Genomic DNA, 20954 nt, shown 5'->3' with positions numbered 1-20954 from the left:
TGGATAATGCCTAGGCTCTCTATTTCTGGCATACCCAACAGGTTCTGAGGCGCTTCTGGAATAATAAAGAGATTTGCTTGTACGGCCTTACCATCCCTGTCGAGCTGGGACGTTATCATTCCCTCCTGGTTGAGCAGTCTTCCACCGGCATCCAATAGCCTCTTCGTGGTTTTCATGGGGCACGGTCTTTTGAGACGCTCCCAAGTTTCTTGATTAATGACCGTCAGGTCTGCCCCAGTATCAATCCTAAATGGAACTGCCGTCCCATCCACCCTGATTTCTATGTTGTACTTAGCGCGAATGTTACGAGTTGTATTCAACCCATATAGTCATAATGACTCATCACTTGAAGAATCTACCATCAACCCTTGAAGTGTTGTCCTCACCTGCTCTAAAACTTCTCTCTGTTCCTCGGCGCGGACTGTGGCTGTCTGTCTTTCATAACCCTGGCTTCTTCCCCGACCTCTTCCTCTCGTGTGCCCTCTCCAGCCTCTCTCTCCTCCTCTCCTCTGGATGTGTTCTCTACAATCATACTGATTGTGACCCTGTTTCCCGCACGAACGACACACAATAGGATTGGTGCAATCCTTACTCAAGTGTCCCCTCTGTCTACAGTTGAAACACTCTACTAGTGGACACGTGGAAAGCTCGTGCCGATTGCTGTGGCATTGTGTGCAACGTCGTGCCGGGGGTTGGAAATAGGCCGCCACCTCTAGATCGTCTTTGTCCGTCTTCTTGAGTTCTTCTAATGTTCGGCCTGCTGATTCGAACTTGGCACAGGTGGTTGTCAGCTTGGCCATGTCAATCTCTGGTTGTTGTAACAACTCCGTCTTGAGTTTCTCCTCTGATAAGCCATTAATAATAACATGGATGGCCATGTCCTCCCGGAGTTCCCCCAACTGACATGAGTGTGAATGCTTGATGACTCTCTGGGTGAATTCTGAGAGCTCCTCTCCTCTTTCTTGTTTCATGTTTAAGAACCTATGTCTGAGGATCGTCTTATTCTCTCTCCCTGCAAAATGTTGCTCGAATTTCTCTACTATGCTATCGAACTGAATATCATCCACCGCTATGTTGAATGTTTCAAATATTGTCATTCCCTCTTCACCGAGACAATTCAGGAACACCACCCCTTTTATCTTGCTTGTTGCTTTCTTCTTAGCCTCTTCCCCTGTCTCTGTGACTTTATCCCCAAAATCGACTGGAATTGATGCGATTTCAAATCGTTTAAGGAACCTTTTCCAACTTTCCGTCTCATTATTTATCTCAATTTTCAGAGGTGGGATTCTAACCTTACTTGCCATTTTCTGTTGACTATCCTTGTTACCGTCTCGATGGATCTGACTTGAAGAATGGCTCAATCGGCTGAACGCTAGATCTAAATGCTGGACTACTCGATGTACAACAATTTAAGTTACAAATACCCCGCAAAGGCCTGACTCTCACCAAGTTTTATTAGTATTTATTCAATTAGATATCAGTTAGATGTACACAATCTATCCAGGCTATCTTATCAACTCTCTTGATGGTGATATCCAGATTCCTTGAATTCCCAGAATAAATAAATGTGTTTCACCCGTGGTACCATGTAGTGAATGGCTCACCTTGTTAGTATTATCAGTATTCGTTCTCTCTAGTTAGCTCTCCCTGCTTGTTCCGTGTCCGCTCGTGTATCAAAGAATGAATCCCTTCGTCCTCGCGCCGGGATATTACGTCACGTCCTTGACCCAGGACCACCACAGCGTCAAGAAGCAACCTTTACTAGGTACCTTTAATCATCATGCACTGCTAATACCGAGCCTTTCAAACTTTGTAACTGTTATAAATTATCTGTGTTTATATGTTGCAGTGTGGTTGAAGCGTAGGTATATCAAATGCTACTAATGAGCACTGAAGCAGTAGGAAGATAACCTTGATTTACATTTGGTACGATAGTGCTTCATATTTCTTCTTTCTTTTTCTTTTGTTTGCTCTGCTGAATATGCATGGTTAGTTGTGATATATTTGCTTCCGTGATAGTTTTATAAATCACATGTTCACCATACACTTGTGGTATGTTTATCAAACACTCAGTAAGCAACAGATCACTAGTACGTTTATTCAAATCCAAAACGCAACTGAATAATCTATGTACATAATCTAACACAAAGTCATTGCATCAAGCATGGTGTAATGTAAGCATTGTGACAGGCTGTACATTCTACAGAGGCAATGCATTCTACATCCCCTCTTGATCTTAAGATCAACTGTTGTAAAACCATACAGCATAAAATCTAATGGATCTCAGGATTAACTGACTTGTAAAACCATTACAGCACAAAATTTGATAACCACTTAGGAAGACGTCTATCTCGAACAGGTCTGTTTTCAAAGTCACTATTTTGATTGAGATCAGAGTCAACAGGCTCTCGATTCAACTGAGCATTGTTATCAAGCAGGTCTGAAATACTAAACTCAACTTCGACCTGATTAGAGTCTCTAGTTAGCCTAGTTGATACATGTGTACTATCTGCAATGTCGTCTTGATGAGCCAATCTAAGGTCAGACACGTGCTTATTTGTGTCATCGACTTCAACCGAAGTGCTAGAATTTATCTTTGTCACTTTTCAGCATTTCCACTTATCAAAGCACCTAGCATTAACTGGCTCGACATAAACAATGTCTCCAACTTTGTATGGGTTAAGGCTGCAGTCTCTATTGTCACTCGGCTTTTGTGGTATTTCTGTCGATTTGATTGCCCCTGCTAAGTCACTACGATAGTTGTATAGTTCTTCCACAGGCATGATGCCATTGGAGTTCGGTGAATTGTTATACCAATATTCCATTTCTTCAGGTCCTTTACCAGTTCTCATGACTGCTCACTTTATAGTACGGTGATGTCTTTCAATTATTCCATTTCCAGTAGGTTTATAGGCACAGCTAAGGATCTGCTCTACACTCCATTTCTGCAAAAACTCTCATTTTAGCGCTTGTGAAACATGGACCATTGTCACTGAGAAATTCCTTAGGAGGTCCACGTTCTCGAAACACATTGTCCAACTGTTTGATTACTACAGCTGATGTTTCATTAGCCAGTTTGAACCAAAGAGAAAACCTGCTAGGCCCACAATCAATAATAGTCGGATAAAGTCGACCGTTCACATGAGTGATATCTGATGCAAGGCGCTCCCATACATTTGCTACGTTTAGCTGATCATGATCCCATTTGATTGAATGAGGATCTACACTGTTACACATAAGACAAGTTTTCACTACTTGCTCAACTATGTCTATTTTGATTGTTCGTCCAAGCCTTTTTGTGCCAAGTACAGGGTTTTGCTGACACCAAAGTGGTGGTCTTGATGAACTTTCTTTACATCTTCTCTCATCTGTGTTAGAAAGTACAACCCCTGAGCATGCAACAACTTGTAGCCATTTCTTTGGTACTCTGGTTAAGACATCCGACTTGTTTTCACTTGATGGAACAAGTTTGATCATTAGTGTTAACCCATATTCATCAATCAGCTGACCAATAATTCCAAGTCTACGTCGAATGATCAACTCACTGAGGCCAGTAACCTTAAGCCTTTTGGTATCTTTTATCATTGAATTTATCCACCCATGAGCAGTAGCTGAATCTGTGACCACTTGCACATTTGTCAATTTCCACTTTAGCGCTAGGTTGATTCCTTTCAATGCAACTTCTAGCTCAGCAACATTTATATGAGCATCATCATCCTCTTTACGTAGACATTCTGCATCCTCAACAGTGTAACCATCTACCTCCAAAGACACTTCGAGAGCCAAGTTGCTGGCGTCACACCACACAGTACACTGAGAGGCCTTCTTGACATCCCACTTGCCTCTCACTTGGTCTTGCTTTTGTACTCTGAAATATTTCATCAAAAAAAAAGATTTCACAGAACTAGGAACTGTTTCAGACCAGTCTATGCCATTGGTCAATCCCTTTACATAACTACAAGCAACTCTTAACCATCCAGCAACTGGGTAATGTCCAACTAGTTTGCCACAAATGGAAAAAAGGTCTCTTTTCGTAATTTTTCATAAACTACAAGCAAATAACCATCTTGCTTCCAGTTGTACTGATCATCTTCAGCATTGTTTACTCTAAGACCCAACACACGAGTATCTGATAGTGTCAATGGGTCTTTTGCCACAAGTCTAAACCTTAGTAAGTGAGCTCTAACAACATCAGCTCGAACTACCTCCTCCTCTACCCAAATGTCATCAATATAGTGATCAGTTCCATTGCAAATCTGTTCATCCAATGAGAGCACTTTATCTATGATCTTGGACATTATCTTGGGAGCAACATTCAAACCAAATCCCATGCGTGTCATTACATACGTTTTACCTCTGTACTTCACTGCCTGGAATCTTTTCAGACTGGGCTCTATATGAATTTGTAGATAAGCCTTCTTCAAATCTAACAGACATGCTTTGCTTCCTCCTAACCTCCAATTTCACAGTTTTTCTTGGCAAATTGCAGTCTCAACACCTGGACTACTGTGAATATAGTTGTTTAGTTCATGGTAATCCATAACGGGGCGAATCTTATTAGGCTTGTTTGGTTGTTTTGCAGCAATCAATGGGATTATCCCCTCTACATGACCATGGACTGTGCTATCATATAACTCTAGCCATTCATCATCTTTCCAGCGTTGCACTTCTTCATCAAACTCTTTTCTGTCATCATCATTTATCTTGTATTCAGAGCAATGATTTTGTAGAATCGGTTCATCATCTTTCCATTTCCATTTGACAAACCATGCACTACCATCAAACCATGCTATGAAATCTTTATCATCAATCTCCTAACTAGTCTGGTGTCTTGTGCCAACACTTATCACTGGCACCTCACCACCAAACTTAACGCCATTGTGAACATCAACATTAACTCCACCGAGTTTAGCAATAGCATCCATTCCCAATATCACTTGTGCTCCACCGACTAGTGCTGGCGCAATCAAGCGCTGCAGAGGAAGCTCTTCATTTTCTGTGACATTGACTTTTAGAACAGTTTTGCTCTTACATCCAGTAGTTTTACCGTTTAACATGCTGACAATTCGAACAGGACCGCTAGGCTTTTTACCCAATTTAACACAAAAATCATCTAAAACTACAGTCTGTTCGCAACCAGTATCTACAAGAGCTCTTGCTGATACTTTGTTTACATATATATCAACAAATAGTAGCACCTCTTTGTTCAGTGACTTGTAGCGGGGAGAGTATCCGGTGCAGACACTCCCCCATTCTCGTTTCCCTTAGCCTTAGGGCAATTCCTGGCTATGTGATTGCCAAGCTCTTGACAGTTGTAACACTTTATTATCCTTTTTGCACCCTTTACAACCTTGGATGGGCATTGGTGGGCTCCATGACCTCTGCCAGTACAAATTGAACAAATCTGTCCAGCAGGTTTTGAGCCTACATACCCCATTGCACAGACTCCTTGTGCTCCACTTGTGCTAGACATAATCATTCTTGCTCTTGTGGCCAACTCTGACAATGAAAGTTTTTTAACTGCTGAAATGGACTTTATCTGGGTAGCTACATCAATTGGTAACCCAGCCATAAAAGCACACTTCAACAAGGGTTTTGGTACAGTTTGGCCAATCAGAGCTACTAGCCTACGCAAATCTGCCAAGTAGACATCAACAGTTTCTCCTTCTTTGTATATCTTTTGTAGTTGTCCATATGCGCAAAAGTTATTTACTCCAAAAGCAATCATTAGCTCCTGTTTAATCAGTGCATAATCCTTTTTAGTGTCGGCTGACAGTTGTTTATAAATGGCGAATGCCGGTCCAGACAGAAAGAGTGACACAAAAGATTTCAACTCCGTAACATTCTGCAGCTCAGCTACAAGCTCTAACTTGTCACTCCACTCAGAAAAATCACCACTCTTCTCTACGTCTTCATAGGTTTTAATCAAGTCTGAAAGTTTCACTGCCATTATTGTCACAGTTTTGCCAAAATAGCTTGTGGTATGTTTATCAAACACTCAGTAAGCAACAGATCACTAGTACTTTTATTCAAATCCAAAACGCAACTGAATAGTCCACGTACATAGTCTAACACAAAGTCATTGCATCAAGCATGACGTAATGTAAGCATTGCGATAGGCTATACATTCTACATAGGCAATACATTCTATAACACTGGTAGGGTTCATGGTACCCTTAACTAAAAGTTGTTTTACTAGAACAAACTCTAAATCAGTGGTTCTTAACCAGGGGGAATTCCCCTCCAGGAGGGAATTTTGGGATTTTAGGGAAGAATTTGGCAGTTTTCCAAAGGCGGTTTCCGTGGCACCAATTTTCTTATATAAAGGGCAGCGAATGAATTTCAGTAGTTTCAACAAAGCCAAGATCTAAAACTGTGGAAAAGGTAAGGATTGCCACACTACATGCATACACATACCTGCAATATTAATTGTTCAGTTACCGATTTAGTTTGCATAAACTTATAACATTTTGACAATTTGCTCTGTGGCCTAACATATGTATAATGTTTTGCTCATGTAGATATTGAACGTATTCAAATATTTTGATTGCATATCCCATATTGTAGGTGTTAAAAATGTCGAAGACAAAAAGACGAACATATGATGATTCTTACTTTAACTATGGATTCACTTGTATGATTAAAAGCGGCATCGAAGTACCACAATGTGTTTTGTGCATGAAAGTGCTCGCTAAATGACTCCATGAAACCACATCAACTTAAGCAACACTTGAGAAGTAAACATGCAGAACACATGGATAAATCAAAGCCGTTCTTTGAAGCTAAAGAGAGAGAACTCAAGCGGGCAAAACTGGATTCCACCGGCAGCTTTCATATCCAGGCACAGGCCATTACCGAGGCTTCCTATGCTCTGTCTTGCCATATCGCCAGAGATAAGAAGCCACACACCATTGGTAAAACATTAGTTAAACCTTGTCTGCTGGAGTGTACTAAGATTATTCTCGGAGACACAGTCGCTCAAAAGATAGCTGATTTATCCCTCTCAGACAGCACAGTGAAATCGAGGATCGATGATACGTCTGCGGACATAAAGAGACAAGTAATTGAAAAGATCGACTCATCTCCCATGTTCGCCATTCAACTTGATGAGTCCACTGATGTTGCTAGCATTTCACAGCTGATGGTGTTTGCACGCTATGTACACAGAGAGACAATTGAGGAAGAATTTTTGTTCTGCAGTCCTCTAACAGAGACCACCACAGCTGCTGATGTTATGAACCTGGTTTCCAACTTCAGCAAAGAACATCTGGACTGGGGCAAACTAATTGGAGTTTGCACTGATGGTGCTCCAGCCATGCTTGGCTGTCGTGCTGGATTTGCACAGTTGGTAAAAGAAAATAATCCTTTAGTGGTGAGTACCCATTGCTTCATTCACAGACAAGCGCTAGCAGCAAAAACTCTTCCCAAAGGATTGCAGGAACACGTTTCTTCAGTGATTAAAGTAGTAAACTTTATCAAAGGCTCTGCCTTGCAAACACCTCTCTTCCACAAGCTTTGCGAAGATATGGATGCTGTGCACTCATCACTATTGTTCCACACCGAAGTTCGACGGTTATAAAAGGGTAACATGCTTCTGCGTTTCTTCAATCTACGAGCAGAGGTCAATGAGTTCTTGAAAACTCATAACAAACCCAAACTACTGGCTTCAATGCAGGTGGAAGGCTTCCATCAGTGTCTTGCTTACCTGGTTGACATATTTGGTTCAATCAATGAAGTGAACACAAAGATGCAAGGTAAAGACAAAAATGTGTTGAATGTAACTGATAGTATCAATGCATTCAAAGACAAGCTCAAACTCTGGGTGGAAAGACTGGCTACTGGGAATGTAAGAGTTTCATTTCCAGTTCTGCATTCATTAGTTGACAAGAAAGCTCCTTCCGCTTCTTTGCTAACCGACATAAAGCATCACTTGAACAGCTTGATGGCAGAGTTTGAGAGATATTTTCCAAAGTTAGATCCTAGGACAGAGCAATTGATGAGCCTGACTCGAGATCCTTTCAGGTGAAATGTCCACGAGATTCCGGAACAGCTTCAGGAGGAGTTTTTGGAGCTTACAAACAACTCTGCATTAAAAGATGACTTCAAGGAGCTATCAATAGAGCACTTTTGAGTTCAGGCCCAAAGATTGTATCTCAACATAAGCCTGGCCGCTTTCAAGATGCTCATACCATTTGCTTCCACATATCTTTGCGAGTCAGCATTTTCAGCAATGCTAACCATAAAGAGCAAATCTAGAAACCGTCTGGAAGTAGAAGCTGACCTACGGTGTGCCCTATCTACAACAACTCCTAACATCAAAATTCTGGTCAGCTCCAAACAAACACAGAAATCGCACTAGTCTGCTGACTGTCTTACAATGGTAGATATATTGAGTTTCAATATACATTCATTTTTAATATTCCATGTAAATATGACTGTAATAAATGCATATATACATGTATATAAGTTATATATGTCAATAAAGTTCGTTATCTAGTTGCAGTGCATTATTTGAAGGAGTTGGGAGGGGTGAATTTCTGTCTTTAGGTTTGGAAAAGGCGGAATGGGGCAAAAAAGGTTAAGAACCACTGCTCTAAATGTTGCACTGAGGTTTATATATAAACAAAAATACAGTTTTACTGAGCTAAGATAAATTAATTTTTGGAAGAGAGACAAGTTAAACTTTGTCATAATGTTTTTGTAAAATTCTGGGTGGTGATATTGACATAGGCTGCAGGAGCTAATGTTAGAGATAATAGTTTGCCAGAGAAAGCTGCTCTTGCATTCTCTATTTGTTTTGGCCACTACTACCTACCTTATATTAAAACTGATTAAAAATGCTTAAATACTCTTCTTGGCCTCGTACTGTACGGGGAATTGCGTACCGAGATTCAGTAGATATTTAGAGTAAAATAAATTATTTTGTAATTGTTACCTCCTTGGAGAGTCTTTTACGTAAATTTTTAAACTGAACTGAACCCCAAAAATTGCAATGCACTTATGAATGTAAAACAAAATAAAACTCCAGCATAAACGTTTTAAACACTAGAAAATCGCAAGAAATGCAGGTATGGACTGCTCTAAATCGACTGTACATGACCGATTCATGACATCGTGCTCAACCTCTCTTGTTTGCATTCATTCACAATGTTTTGATGCTCATATTGATTCAACTCTTTTTAGGTTTTTTTTTCAATAATGTTACCAATAAAAGGCATCTTTTATTGCTACTCGGTATTTAATTTTATGCTGTTAATTTCTCAGTAATTAAGATGATCAGTTCAATTTTGGAATATAAGCTAAAGACATTTTCTTTTAAATGCTTCTTAGGTTTTTGTTATCTCTTTTTCCTTTAGTGAGAGGTTGATAGAAAACAAATTAGAGTTGAAAATCGATGCACTCGTCAATAATCCATGAGGCATATAGCAGTGTTGAAGCTATATAAATGTGTGCATCGGAAAGCTGAAGTCTAGAGCATACAGTGCACTCTCAAGATACGATTTTAATCCGTTCCAGGTTGGCATCGTATGGTGAAACAATTGTATGTAGGGGTATAGAGACCATGGTAATTATATAATGCAAACATCCCCTGGTAAAAATCATCAAAATTTCATACAAGTACTGTACGTATTAAAATTAGTAACAAAATAGTCTGTTAACCTTAGTAACTATAGTTACCTACAATAGCTTTAATATATTTAGTGTATTTATTGGTTACGATCTGCATTAAAATGTGGCGTTGTTATGTGCAGTACGTACTGTTGAGAGTTCTTACCTTCAAGACAGACGTACGTATAAAATAAACTTTGAATTTACTTTAAATAAATTTCGCTTACTAAGCACATACTTTAAACTAAGTTTGAGTATGTATTTTTAATTATTTTACTAAATTTCAACTTGTTATCACTAGAATTTTAATACCTATTAGTTTCTGGTTTCGTTTTTTATATAATTTTAGCCGATATCATGGAAACCTTTTTCAACCTAGTTTGGCAAGAAAGCCCGAATGATGGTGTTGTCGTTATGAAATAGATTTTTGTTAGCCGGTTAAGAGTTTTTTATAAGTTAAGTTTTCTGACCACTGACTTTCTGTTTGATGGGATCGCAACTCTAACTTTGCTACTGATTTTAAAGGGAAAGTATTACCGTTTTACACATAAGAATTGCTGAACTGAGAAAAATCGATCATCATGTCCCTTTACGGCATTGTGAAAATGTTTTCGGCGAACAGCATTTCGGCGTCTTTGTTATTTTGATGTACGTAATAAGCACATCAACTGCCAAATTTGAACTCGGGTGAAAATTTTGTTGAATTCATATGGTGAAATAAGATTCAAATGGAGAAGTGAAAAAAATCATCATGTTCCACTTCGTAAAGTAAAAAAATCGCATATCAGGGTAATCATATCCTGAGGGTGTACTGTATGGAATATATCCTTTGCCTTTGACTATTGACCTTTGCTCTATTGACCTTTGCTCTATTGACCTTTGCTCTATTGAACTTTGCTATATTGACCTTTGCACTATTGTCCTTTGCACTATTGACCTTTGCTCAATTGTCCTTTGCTCAATTGTCCTTTGCTCTATTGACCTTTGCACTATTGTAATTTACATATTTCTTTTGTCAGGTTAGCTAGAATTAGCATTCTCATCCTTCACAATCAGCCTCAGGTTCTTTTATGTCACTATGAGTGTGAGCTCTCCTCCACCTTCCCCATCTCAACCCTCTTCAGCATCTGCTAAGCCCACCCAAGGAATATTTCGAAGATTTTGGCATAATGGTGGCCGAATAGTCGCTATTATGGTGCCGAGTATGGCATTGTTGAGCTACTTGTGGTATGAGCTCCAGTTTGTTGAGTCAATTGTTCCAGAGGAGAGGAGAAAACAGCACACACGTGTTGGACCCATTCTCATCCATAAAGACCGAACTATTTCATTTATTCCTTTGAGTGAAATGAACCGCTCCTATGAGCTCGAGGATCGGAGGAGTGGCAAATAATGTAATAATCCGAAATTTTAATTTGATAACCAAGTTATTTGTAAGCGCATGACAGGCTCACTGGAATGGCTGGTATAGCCCGTAAGGTTTCGCTTAGCTGATACAGTGAGGCCACGCAGATGTTCTCATTGAAGCCAAAAACATTGCTTTGTTGGACTATACTGCATGTTTTTGTACTATCAATACTATATACTTCTAATGGGACCTGCTGTAGTTATATATTAGGCAATATCAGAATACCATCAAGGTCGCTTCTATTACCTCTCCTTCTGTTTCCAGGAAGGTATTTTATTGATTTTTTTGTTATTTGCGTTATATTTTCTATGTGTGAACTGAGACCTTAAAGAAGTTAAACTTCATTCTTTGGTTATACATAGTCTGAGCGGTAATTTGTGTTAATAAACTTCCTCACCATGCTAAAAGAACTTCACTTGTTTACATGTTCAACTATAGCCTCTAAGCACTGACCACTTCTCTGAACAGTGTAGACACTGCCCTGTGCGCAGATATTATTGAAAGTTATAGAATACTGTTCCAATATTATTGAAAGTTATTGCTGTTATTCAGATTTTTTACCATACCCGAGATTTACCAATAATAAGTATGCTGCCAAACTGGTTAACAAATAGGTTAATAATTATTGACTGCATTTTAAGATTACATTTATTTAAAATATAGTAATTATTGTTTTTCATCAATAATTTTATGTTATAGGACAAAAACCAGTTCTAGAGATAAAAAAGTCTGTATTGTATTAATAATCCCTGCATTAGTTTGAGTGGTGGTTATAGAATTACATCTATTGGCTTGCGTCCATTATTTTGTGGACTACATCAGCTCTAAATTCTTCATTTAAACAAACTTGAAATTTTAAAAAATGCGCTTAGTATTTGGCTATTTTAGAAAAAAATCTATCAATGCTCTGCTTTCATGAATAAAAACTTTAAACGAACAATTTGTGGATAATCCAGTACAAAAACCGATAATTTTAACTTAATTATATACCATTGAAGTTGTCTTCCCATCGATATGCAAATACTACAAATCTCTTTTTGTTCATGTTGGCCACCTAAAAAATGTTAAGAAATCCTAAAAATTGGCAGAAATCACAGAGATATTATTTACACTACAACTTGTAATGCTCTGTGTTTCTGATAATGTATTAATTTTGGAGGTATCAGTTAGTATTTATTGGCATTCGGTTTCTGGTTGATGTTGAGACATTTCCTAAATATATTTTGCCCGTAATTGACAAGTAAATCTTAAGTGATATGAATGATCATAATGTATTTACCAATAGCTTCATATGGATGAGTCATATACCCAATTTACCAATGTTTAGAAATACTTGTTAGTCGATGTGGTTAAGAATGTCCCTAGTTAGAATTTCAATTGTTAACAGTGGCTAACGGTTTTGGTCGAGGGAGATTGAGGGATGGAGCGTTCCTTTTGGAGGGGCTGAGAGTTTCCTCGACTCATAGTCTATCTAGATAGTTATCTGTAGATACAGTAGATACTGCCTACAGAGTACTAGACATCTATTATATGAAGACAAGCAGACACAATAGTCCGACCCAATGCTTGATAGTTCACCCTCGAGATCTACTGTTACAAGAGGTCCACATTTTAAGTCACAAGCTTTTTGTGCTTAATTATACATATCACATATGGGAGTTATCCCCTGCCTCCTCTGAGCTGTACAGATGAGGCTTAAATAGCCAAAACCATATACAAATGTATAATAGTATTATTTGTAGCAGGAGTAAAAATATATATCTATATACATCTTTTTAAATTGTGTCTTATGTCATATGTGAAATATAATATAAAATAGATAATTATATAACTATATACTATTTAATTATTTAAAAGAATTATTTTAAAATATAATTTAATAAATTTTCGATTTAATAAAATGAAACTCGTAAAATGTAATCATGTTATTGTATGGCTCTATGTAATTTTGTGTAAGGTGTAAGCACTCTTGACTGAATTTTTCAGGTAGCAAATAATTATTTCAAATTGGTAAAGTGGTTCCTTCTGCCAGGCAAAAAAAATGTTTTCTATGATAATCAACTGTCAAATTCAATCCTGCAAATTTGTGTAGGATCTGTGAGATACACTGTATTTGTAATTGTGACACTAGTTGTCTTCTCCTGAATATTTGTATACTTAGCTCTCAGTTCAGTAGTTGTCTTGTCTTGCTTGATCACTAATTTTGGCTCCTCTGTAGTATGAGTGTTAGTACCAACAGTAGATTGGCCTATCTCAGGCTCCGATATAATGAATATTTAACAATAATAAGAAACCTCACTTGGGCATAAAATCAATAAAGAAAAATCGTCCAAATAATTCATAGTATATAATTGTCAAAATTATCCTTAACAAAACGTATTAGGGTTGTAGAAGTATTCAACCAAATGGCCTTCTCTTCTCATGGTAAATAGCAGTAAAAAGTTTGTAATATCTCACCCGTCTGGCCTCTCTGGCCTGCTCTCTCCTTGGCCGGTTCCCTGATTCAATCACTTTCAGAGGCTCTTTTTATACAAACCGCTTAAGAATAACAACTTTTAATTGGCTTCTCGTCAGCATTTTGCAAGCTATGTGCAAATGCTGACTAGGCATAGCGCAACACATCTGCTGTGGTTAAGGGCATTAGCTCACTTTGTAGGGAGCCCGATGATGTTTGAAAAACTTGGATCATTTTTCTGCGTGTAGAATTTATAAAAGTGTTCTTATCTCTTTTGTTTGTAGCTCTTTTTTGTAGATCTAGAAAAATTCTGGAGTATATATTTTGCTTCATCCATTCTGTATTTCTCAATGTCATATTTTTAGAAAAAAAAATTTCAATTTGTTAAAAATTATTAAAGCTTATTTCTCAGAGGCTAGGCTTGCTGCTAGAAACTAGTTCCTTGGGAAATTCCATGAATAAATAGCATCTCATGGAGACAGATAAAAAGACTATTTTTCATGAGTTTGATAGTTTTTTGAGAACCACTTTGATATTGCTAGTGTACAATAAAAATAAAATTAGCACAAAGTACAAAATTTAAAATTAATATAAAGTATAAAATATAAAGATTAAAATTTAAGCTCAAGCAACGCTATTCTTGTTTATGTGACTCAATATCTTGTTGTAGCTCAGAGATATATGCATGGAGGCTCTATTCTACTCTGTACAGTCTCTCTACAGGATTGTAAAACTGTTTCATTTTTGTGTGTCTCCTTCCGATGTCTATGCAATATCTTGATGTGTTGTGTTGAATCTGAATAAGCATATAAATAAATATATATATTATGGTTAGATACGGTGATTTGTGGTTTTTCCTATCTAGTTAGCATCTGACATTTTCTGGGTGGTCTGGTGTGTTGTGTCTAAGATGAATAGGTAATTAATCTCCTTTCTGCAGGCATTGTTTTCATCATAGGGCTGTAGTAGTTTATGGTTTCCTTGACAAAATAGGTCCTCACGTTTTCTTCCAGAACTGATATCTGACAATTAGTATATGAACCTCCTATCAAGTAGCAAGCTGATCATACGTCTAGCACTCCGTGGACAGGTCAAGGAAACCATCAGCCCATCTAAAAGAAACTTGCCTCACCTCAATCTCACTCAACCAGAACTGTTACAGTAGCCGTTGTTGCAGATCAAAAGTCTGGCTAGTGAGATGCATACTAGGCCATTATATTTATGGCTCCAAAAGACTTGGCCACCGGAATCTACTGTAAATCTGATTGATTGTTGTCCAGTCATCACTCATCCTTCTACCACTATGTGCAGTAATAACATGCAGTTGTTATGATCATTTTATGGCCTAAGCCACAAGCAGTGGCCAGCAGTCAACCACATTTAGACGAGGAAGTCCAATCACAGGGTTTTGATGTATGATTTCACAGTATTCATTTTATGTAGGGCAGTTTTCAGTCCATGTACTCCTAATCTACCGGCAATTTCTATCACCAGTTGTGCTTGTCACATGCTCACCTGTAGTACTTGTCACATGCTCACCTGTCTGTGGGGTTTGTCATTTGCTCCTAGCTATGCTTGTCACATCCACTTGTCACATGCTCACCTATGGTGCTTGTCTCTTGCTCACGGTGGTGCTTTTCACATGCCAACCAGTGATGCTTGTCACATGCTTACCTGTGGTGGTTGTCACTTGTCTTCTCATGGTGCTGGTCACATGCTCATCGGTGGAGATCGCAACTTCCCTACAGTTAGTGCTTGTCACATGCCTACCAGCAGCAAATCATAAGTGGGTTATTTGCTTCACCATGCTTATATAAATTATGTAAAAATAAGTTGGCAGTTGACACCTTAAAAGCAAAGACTAGTGCAGTTTCATGTTCCCTCCATTTTATAGTACTCACTCACTCATTTTAGCCCAAAACAGAATTATTAAGACAATATTAATTCCATTGTAGCTTTCCTAGTTCTATTGATAACATCATCTGTAATATATTACGTATTTTCAATCGAATATGACTTTACAAGCTGCCATTTTTTTAGTATTCACACATAACATGATCAATGCATACTATGATCCACATATTGTATGTATTAACGCATGATTAGATCAACGCATTCCGTACCATATATCAACATATAATATGATCAACACATTGTGTATATCAAATATAACATAATTACCATGTAGGCTGAGTGTAAGTGAATCATTACTATGGAGATGTCACCTTTGTAAAAAGCCATCAACTTGGATAATACAAAATGGTTATTTTTATAATATTTTCAAATCACAACCCTCTGTGGCAGCTTTTGCCAGATAGTCTCTAATTAAACAAAAACAAATCTATAAAACGCAAATGCCTAGTATCCTAAAGTAACCTCTGCACAAATTCTATCGGATGCGTCTTGCAAACCCTCCCTTGTTAGCACAGTATTATGCATATTATTCTAATGCCAATGAGAATCAATATACTGTCAGGCTGTGCCTACACAATAGTCTGAAAGGACAGCATAATAAGGCCATTGAGTGCAACACAAAGGTGTCGATACTCCATTAGAAAGGCATGTACAATCAGAGTCTCCATTGCTTTAAGGGAATGCGCTAGTTGTATGATGCAACCGAGGCATACTTTATTAGTTGCCACGGGCTAACAACAAGCTAGAAAGGGTTGAGGTAAGCTAATCACACTGTTTAATACTTACTTAATTCTCAGTACTTTGGCTGCTAAAATGACACAATGTATATAAGAAGTATGATGTACGTTTTTATGAGCTTTTATTGTAGTTCATATTTATAGCTATACTCAATACATAGCTCAATACCAAATGTTGGTAACAGAAGCAATATCGGCACTGAATTCCATAGACAGAAGAGAATAATCCGTGCCCCAGCAGCATCGCAATTATAACTCATGTATATGTTATATTTTTAGTTCTTTCAGAGTGGCCAGATCAAAGCGTACCAACTGAACATGTCTGTCAAGAACCTCTGCATGTGGTTCTGGATGACTCAAGTGACAATAAGAAGTAGCGCAGCCGCACAATGCAACTTACAAGGGAATGTCAAAGCTGATAGTGACTGGGTTGGCTTTAGCCATCAGTTTATGTATAGTGCTGGTGCTAAAGTAGACTTCAGTTACAACATAACTTACAGCCGGGCAGACAGCATTCAGATGCCTATCATGCTTATTATCTATAGAGCCCAACAGTCTTACGTACGTATTACAACACCAGTCTTTTATACATATTCTAATCTTATCTCCTATACATATTCTAACTCTAGTCTCTTATACATATTCTAACTCTAGTCTCTTATACATATTCTAACTCTGGTCTCTTATACATACTCTAACTCTGGTCTTTTATACATATTCTAACTCTGGTCTCTTATACATATTCTAACTCTGGTCTCTTATACATATTCTAACTCTGGTCTTTTATACATATTCTAACTCTGGTCTCTTATACATATTCTAACTCTAGTCTCCTACACATATTCTAACTCTGGTCTTTTATACATATACTAACTCTAGTCTCTTATACATATTCTAACTCTGGTCTCTTATACATATTCTAACTAGTCTCTTATATATATTCTAACTCTGGTCTCTTATACATATTCTAACTCTGGTCTCTTATACATATTCTAACTCTAGTCTTTTATACATATTCTAACTCTGGTCTCTTATACATATTCTAACTCTAGTCTCCTACACATATTCTAACTCTGGTCTTTTATACATATACTAACTCTGGTCTTTTATACATATTCTAACTCTAGTCTCTTATACATATTCTAACTCTAGTCTCTTATACATATTCTAACTCTGGTCTCTTATACATACTCTAACTCTGGTCTTTTATACATATTTCAACTCTGGTCTTTTATACATATTCTAACTCTGGTCTTTTATACATATTCTAACTCTGGTCTCTTATACATATTCTAACTCTAGTCTCTTATACATATTCTAACTCTAGTCTCTTATACATATTCTAACTCTGGTCTCTTATACATACTCTAACTCTGGTCTTTTATACATATTCTAACTCTGGTCTTTTATACATATTCTAACTCTGGTCTCTTATACATATTCTAACTCTGGTCTCTTATACATATTCTAACTCTGGTCTTTTATACATATTCTAACTCTGGTCTCTTATACATATTCTAACTCTAGTCTCCTACACATATTCTAACTCTGGTCTTTTATACATATACTAACTCTAGTCTCTTATACATATTCTAACTCTGGTCTCTTATACATATTCTAACTAGTCTCTTATATATATTCTAACTCTGGTCTCTTATACATATTCTAACTCTGGTCTCTTATACATATTCTAACTCTAGTCTTTTATACATATTCTAACTCTGGTCTCTTATACATATTCTAACTCTAGTCTCCTACACATATTCTAACTCTGGTCTTTTATACATATACTAACTCTGGTCTTTTATACATATTCTAACTCTAGTCTCTTATACATATTCTAACTCTAGTCTCTTATACATATTCTAACTCTGGTCTCTTATACATACTCTAACTCTGGTCTTTTATACATATTTCAACTCTGGTCTTTTATACATATTCTAACTCTGGTCTTTTATACATATTCTAACTCTGGTCTCTTATACATATTCTAACTCTAGTCTCTTATACATATTCTAACTCTAGTCTCTTATACATATTCTAACTCTGGTCTCTTATACATACTCTAACTCTGGTCTTTTATACATATTTCAACTCTGGTCTTTTATACATATTCTAACTCTGGTCTCTTATACATATTCTAACTCTGGTCTTTTATACATATTCTAACTCTGGTCTTTTATACATACTCTAACTCTGGTCTTTTATACATATTCTAACTCTGGTCTCTTATACATATTCTAACTCTAGTCTCTTATACATATTCTAACTCTGGTCTCTTATACATACTCTAACTCTGGTCTTTTATGCATGTTCTAACGTTACACTCAACTACTTATCTATCAACTTATTTCTTAATACCATTTACTGTTCCGGTCAATGCAGAAACACTAGTCTAGTAAGGCATCCTTCTACTGGCATCCTGGAGCCTACATGGAGATCACATAAGCAACTACACATAAGTTTGTCAGTTATTAAAAGAGATATTAGTGCTTTTGGTTTAACATAAAGTACAATAACAACTCAAAATGTGTTGTAGGTTCATTTCATACCAACAACAGGCAAATAGTTACTTGGCATTCTTCCTGTTAACTTTACGTGTTAACTTTTCTTTATTACAACGAAAATAACCTGCAATGTTATGCTGACCAGCACAACTTGATTGCAGCATTTTGCTTTTGTAAAAGTTTGATTTATTTTAGAACATTAGCACAAGTACAGACTGTTTCCACAAATTAGAACAGAGTTATTATGAAGAGCTGGCCAACCTAAAAATTGAGCTAAGTGAAGACAACTTCTGGTCTGGTTGTGAAACGATTAGTGGGCAAAGATTAAGATGCATAGGAGGCCGAAATTTTGTGACTGTCACAAACACAACTTTTTCAGTTGCTGCTGCCAGGTAAGTACCATTATAGTGCCATGTTTCATGACCTCTATGTTTTGATAGATTTATGGTTTTGATAGATCTGTTTATATAAAGTTTCATTTGGCAGTCCATACTCATTTTTATTGAAAAAATGTTTCACATATACTGTATATATGGCGTCACCAAATAATCAAATGATAAAAGGGTAATGGTATGTGGTGTCATAAACGCGAAAACAAAAATTTATACAAGGAAGACTCAAAACTACTATGTTTAGGTCTACATCTTAACTCTTTTGACTAAAGATTAAAATACATGTAATTATCAATACATGTAATTATCAAAACATGTATTGATAATCAATACATGTATTGATAATCAATACATCAAATCATCAATACAACTGTTGAGTGCATTTTGAGTACAGAATAAAATCATCCGGCCTACAAAAATATCGAGTTTGTAAAAATATAGACTCGGTAACTTAAATCAATCAATTTTCTATTATTCTTGTTACTAAGCATCTGGTTCATATCGTAGTTTTGTTGACCAACAACCAATAGCTCATTAGAGTCAAATCTTTGTTTAAATGAGGCTGTAGCAAACATTAGTGTAAAACATGCGTCCCGATGTTACCAGTACTTCCCAGTTTTGCATAACCTCTCCAGCAATCATTTCTAAGAACCGTTTGATATACATCGCGCGTTGGCCTGCTTGCTCAAGTGAAATTTTTGTAAAGCCAATTACGATTAATACTTGCTAGAACACTAGGAGAACACCTAACAGAAAACATTAGTCACTATCAACGCTGAAGCATTGCGCATGCACCCAGTTTTGAACCTATGCTGGAATTTAAATTGAACCTCTTTCCCTGTTCAGCTAATTGGGTGGTGACAACTTTTACATGACTAAAGGTCATACTAGAAACTTGGACAGCTGACCAAGACCACACTGCCATTTATTGATTTTTCAGTTAGTTCCTGCGATTATTGATGAAATGTCTTTAGCAAGTGGTACGCTCCTTTTGAATATGCTATTGTTTCAACGTCTCATAAGATTCCTAGACACAGTCAAAAACGATAAAAACTATTGATACATATTTTGTTTAGTTAGCATAGAAGCTTCAGTAATAAGTCTGTTACAGCATCAAACACTAATTTAAAACTGCATTTTTAATAAACTGTATATAAATTTCGGCTGCATCAGAGAATCGCCTAATAATATACGGTTAACACTAATGGCTTACATATACATATATTATGCTTTACCAAGATAACTCTGGTAATGAAACTGGGAGCTTGTATAAACCAGAATTACTGTAATTACCAGACCACCAACCTCTAACCTGTAAGAAAGTCTTTTACATAGTCTTTTTTTATAACAGGTGCGGGTTTCCCCCAATACAGATGGAACATTCAATAGGTTTCCAAGGCTACACCGGAGAGTGTCAAGGTGTTCTTACACCCAGCTCAGATCAAGCCAGGTCATTCACCGAAAACATATTAATTGTGACCATAATTACTGTCATCAATGCAACTATTTTAGTCTTAGCAGTTATATATTTAGCATGCCGAAAGTGCAGACTACGTTCTGCCTCAGTAAAGGTTTGAAGGATACCTTTCAATGGAATTATATAGACTAGCAAGCAAGACAACTCAAAAAGCATATGCATTCCAGCCATCAAACTGGACAGAACTTTGTACAAACTTATTTTACTACTATAACTGTAGCAAATGATAAGTTCTGGTGCAGTATGAGTAAGAATTCTGTGCAAATTTGTAAAGGATTGTCTTACCTTCACTACTGATACGTATTTATATTTTTTAATCATATTTTTGCAAGGAAACGGTATCTTTCAAAAATAAACATCGCAAAGCCGAAATTCTTAAAAAGCAATATTATTTGTGTAAGGATTATGGATTCTTCATGCCAACCTACAACCTCAGTTTTATGCCTCATTCCCCCCAA

At 37.0% G+C, this 20954-nt stretch overlaps 1 protein-coding gene across 3 annotated transcripts; it reads left to right on the top strand.

The window, feature by feature from the left end:
• The first annotated feature begins 14610 nt into the window (after positions 1-14610).
• Positions 14611-20834, top strand: LOC137388763 (uncharacterized). 3 transcript variants are annotated; one of them, XM_068075212.1, is made up of 4 exons: positions 14611-14724; positions 16409-16681; positions 18823-19019; positions 20371-20834. In XM_068075212.1, exons 1-4 carry the CDS (start codon positions 14668-14670, stop codon positions 20594-20596), a joined length of 753 nt encoding a protein of 250 aa, XP_067931313.1. In that variant the 5' UTR covers positions 14611-14667; the 3' UTR covers positions 20597-20834. The 3 variants fall into 3 exon arrangements, with proteins under 3 accessions (XP_067931313.1, XP_067931315.1, XP_067931314.1); XM_068075214.1 differs by lacking the exon at positions 14611-14724 and adding an exon at positions 15162-15255; XM_068075213.1 differs by lacking the exon at positions 14611-14724 and adding an exon at positions 16058-16140.
• Positions 20835-20954: the final 120 nt, after the last annotated feature.

The sequence above is a fragment of the Watersipora subatra genome, chromosome 2, assembly GCF_963576615.1.
Source record: "Watersipora subatra chromosome 2, tzWatSuba1.1, whole genome shotgun sequence".
Classification (NCBI taxonomy): Eukaryota; Metazoa; Bryozoa; class Gymnolaemata; order Cheilostomatida; family Watersiporidae; genus Watersipora; species Watersipora subatra.
Note: the sequence above shows the minus strand (reverse complement) of the source record. Positions and strands in the feature narration are given on the sequence as shown.

Bases quoted from the DNA above. Each gene is read 5' to 3' on its own strand.
- LOC137388763 (XM_068075212.1), top strand. From the start codon at position 14,668: ATGCATACTAGGCCATTATATTTATGGCTCCAAAAGACTTGGCCACCG. The intron at 16,682-18,822 runs GTACGTATTACA...GATTTATTTTAG, and splicing joins ATAGAGCCCAACAGTCTTAC to AACATTAGCACAAGTACAGA. The intron at 19,020-20,370 runs GTAAGTACCATT...TTTTTATAACAG, and splicing joins TTTTCAGTTGCTGCTGCCAG to GTGCGGGTTTCCCCCAATAC.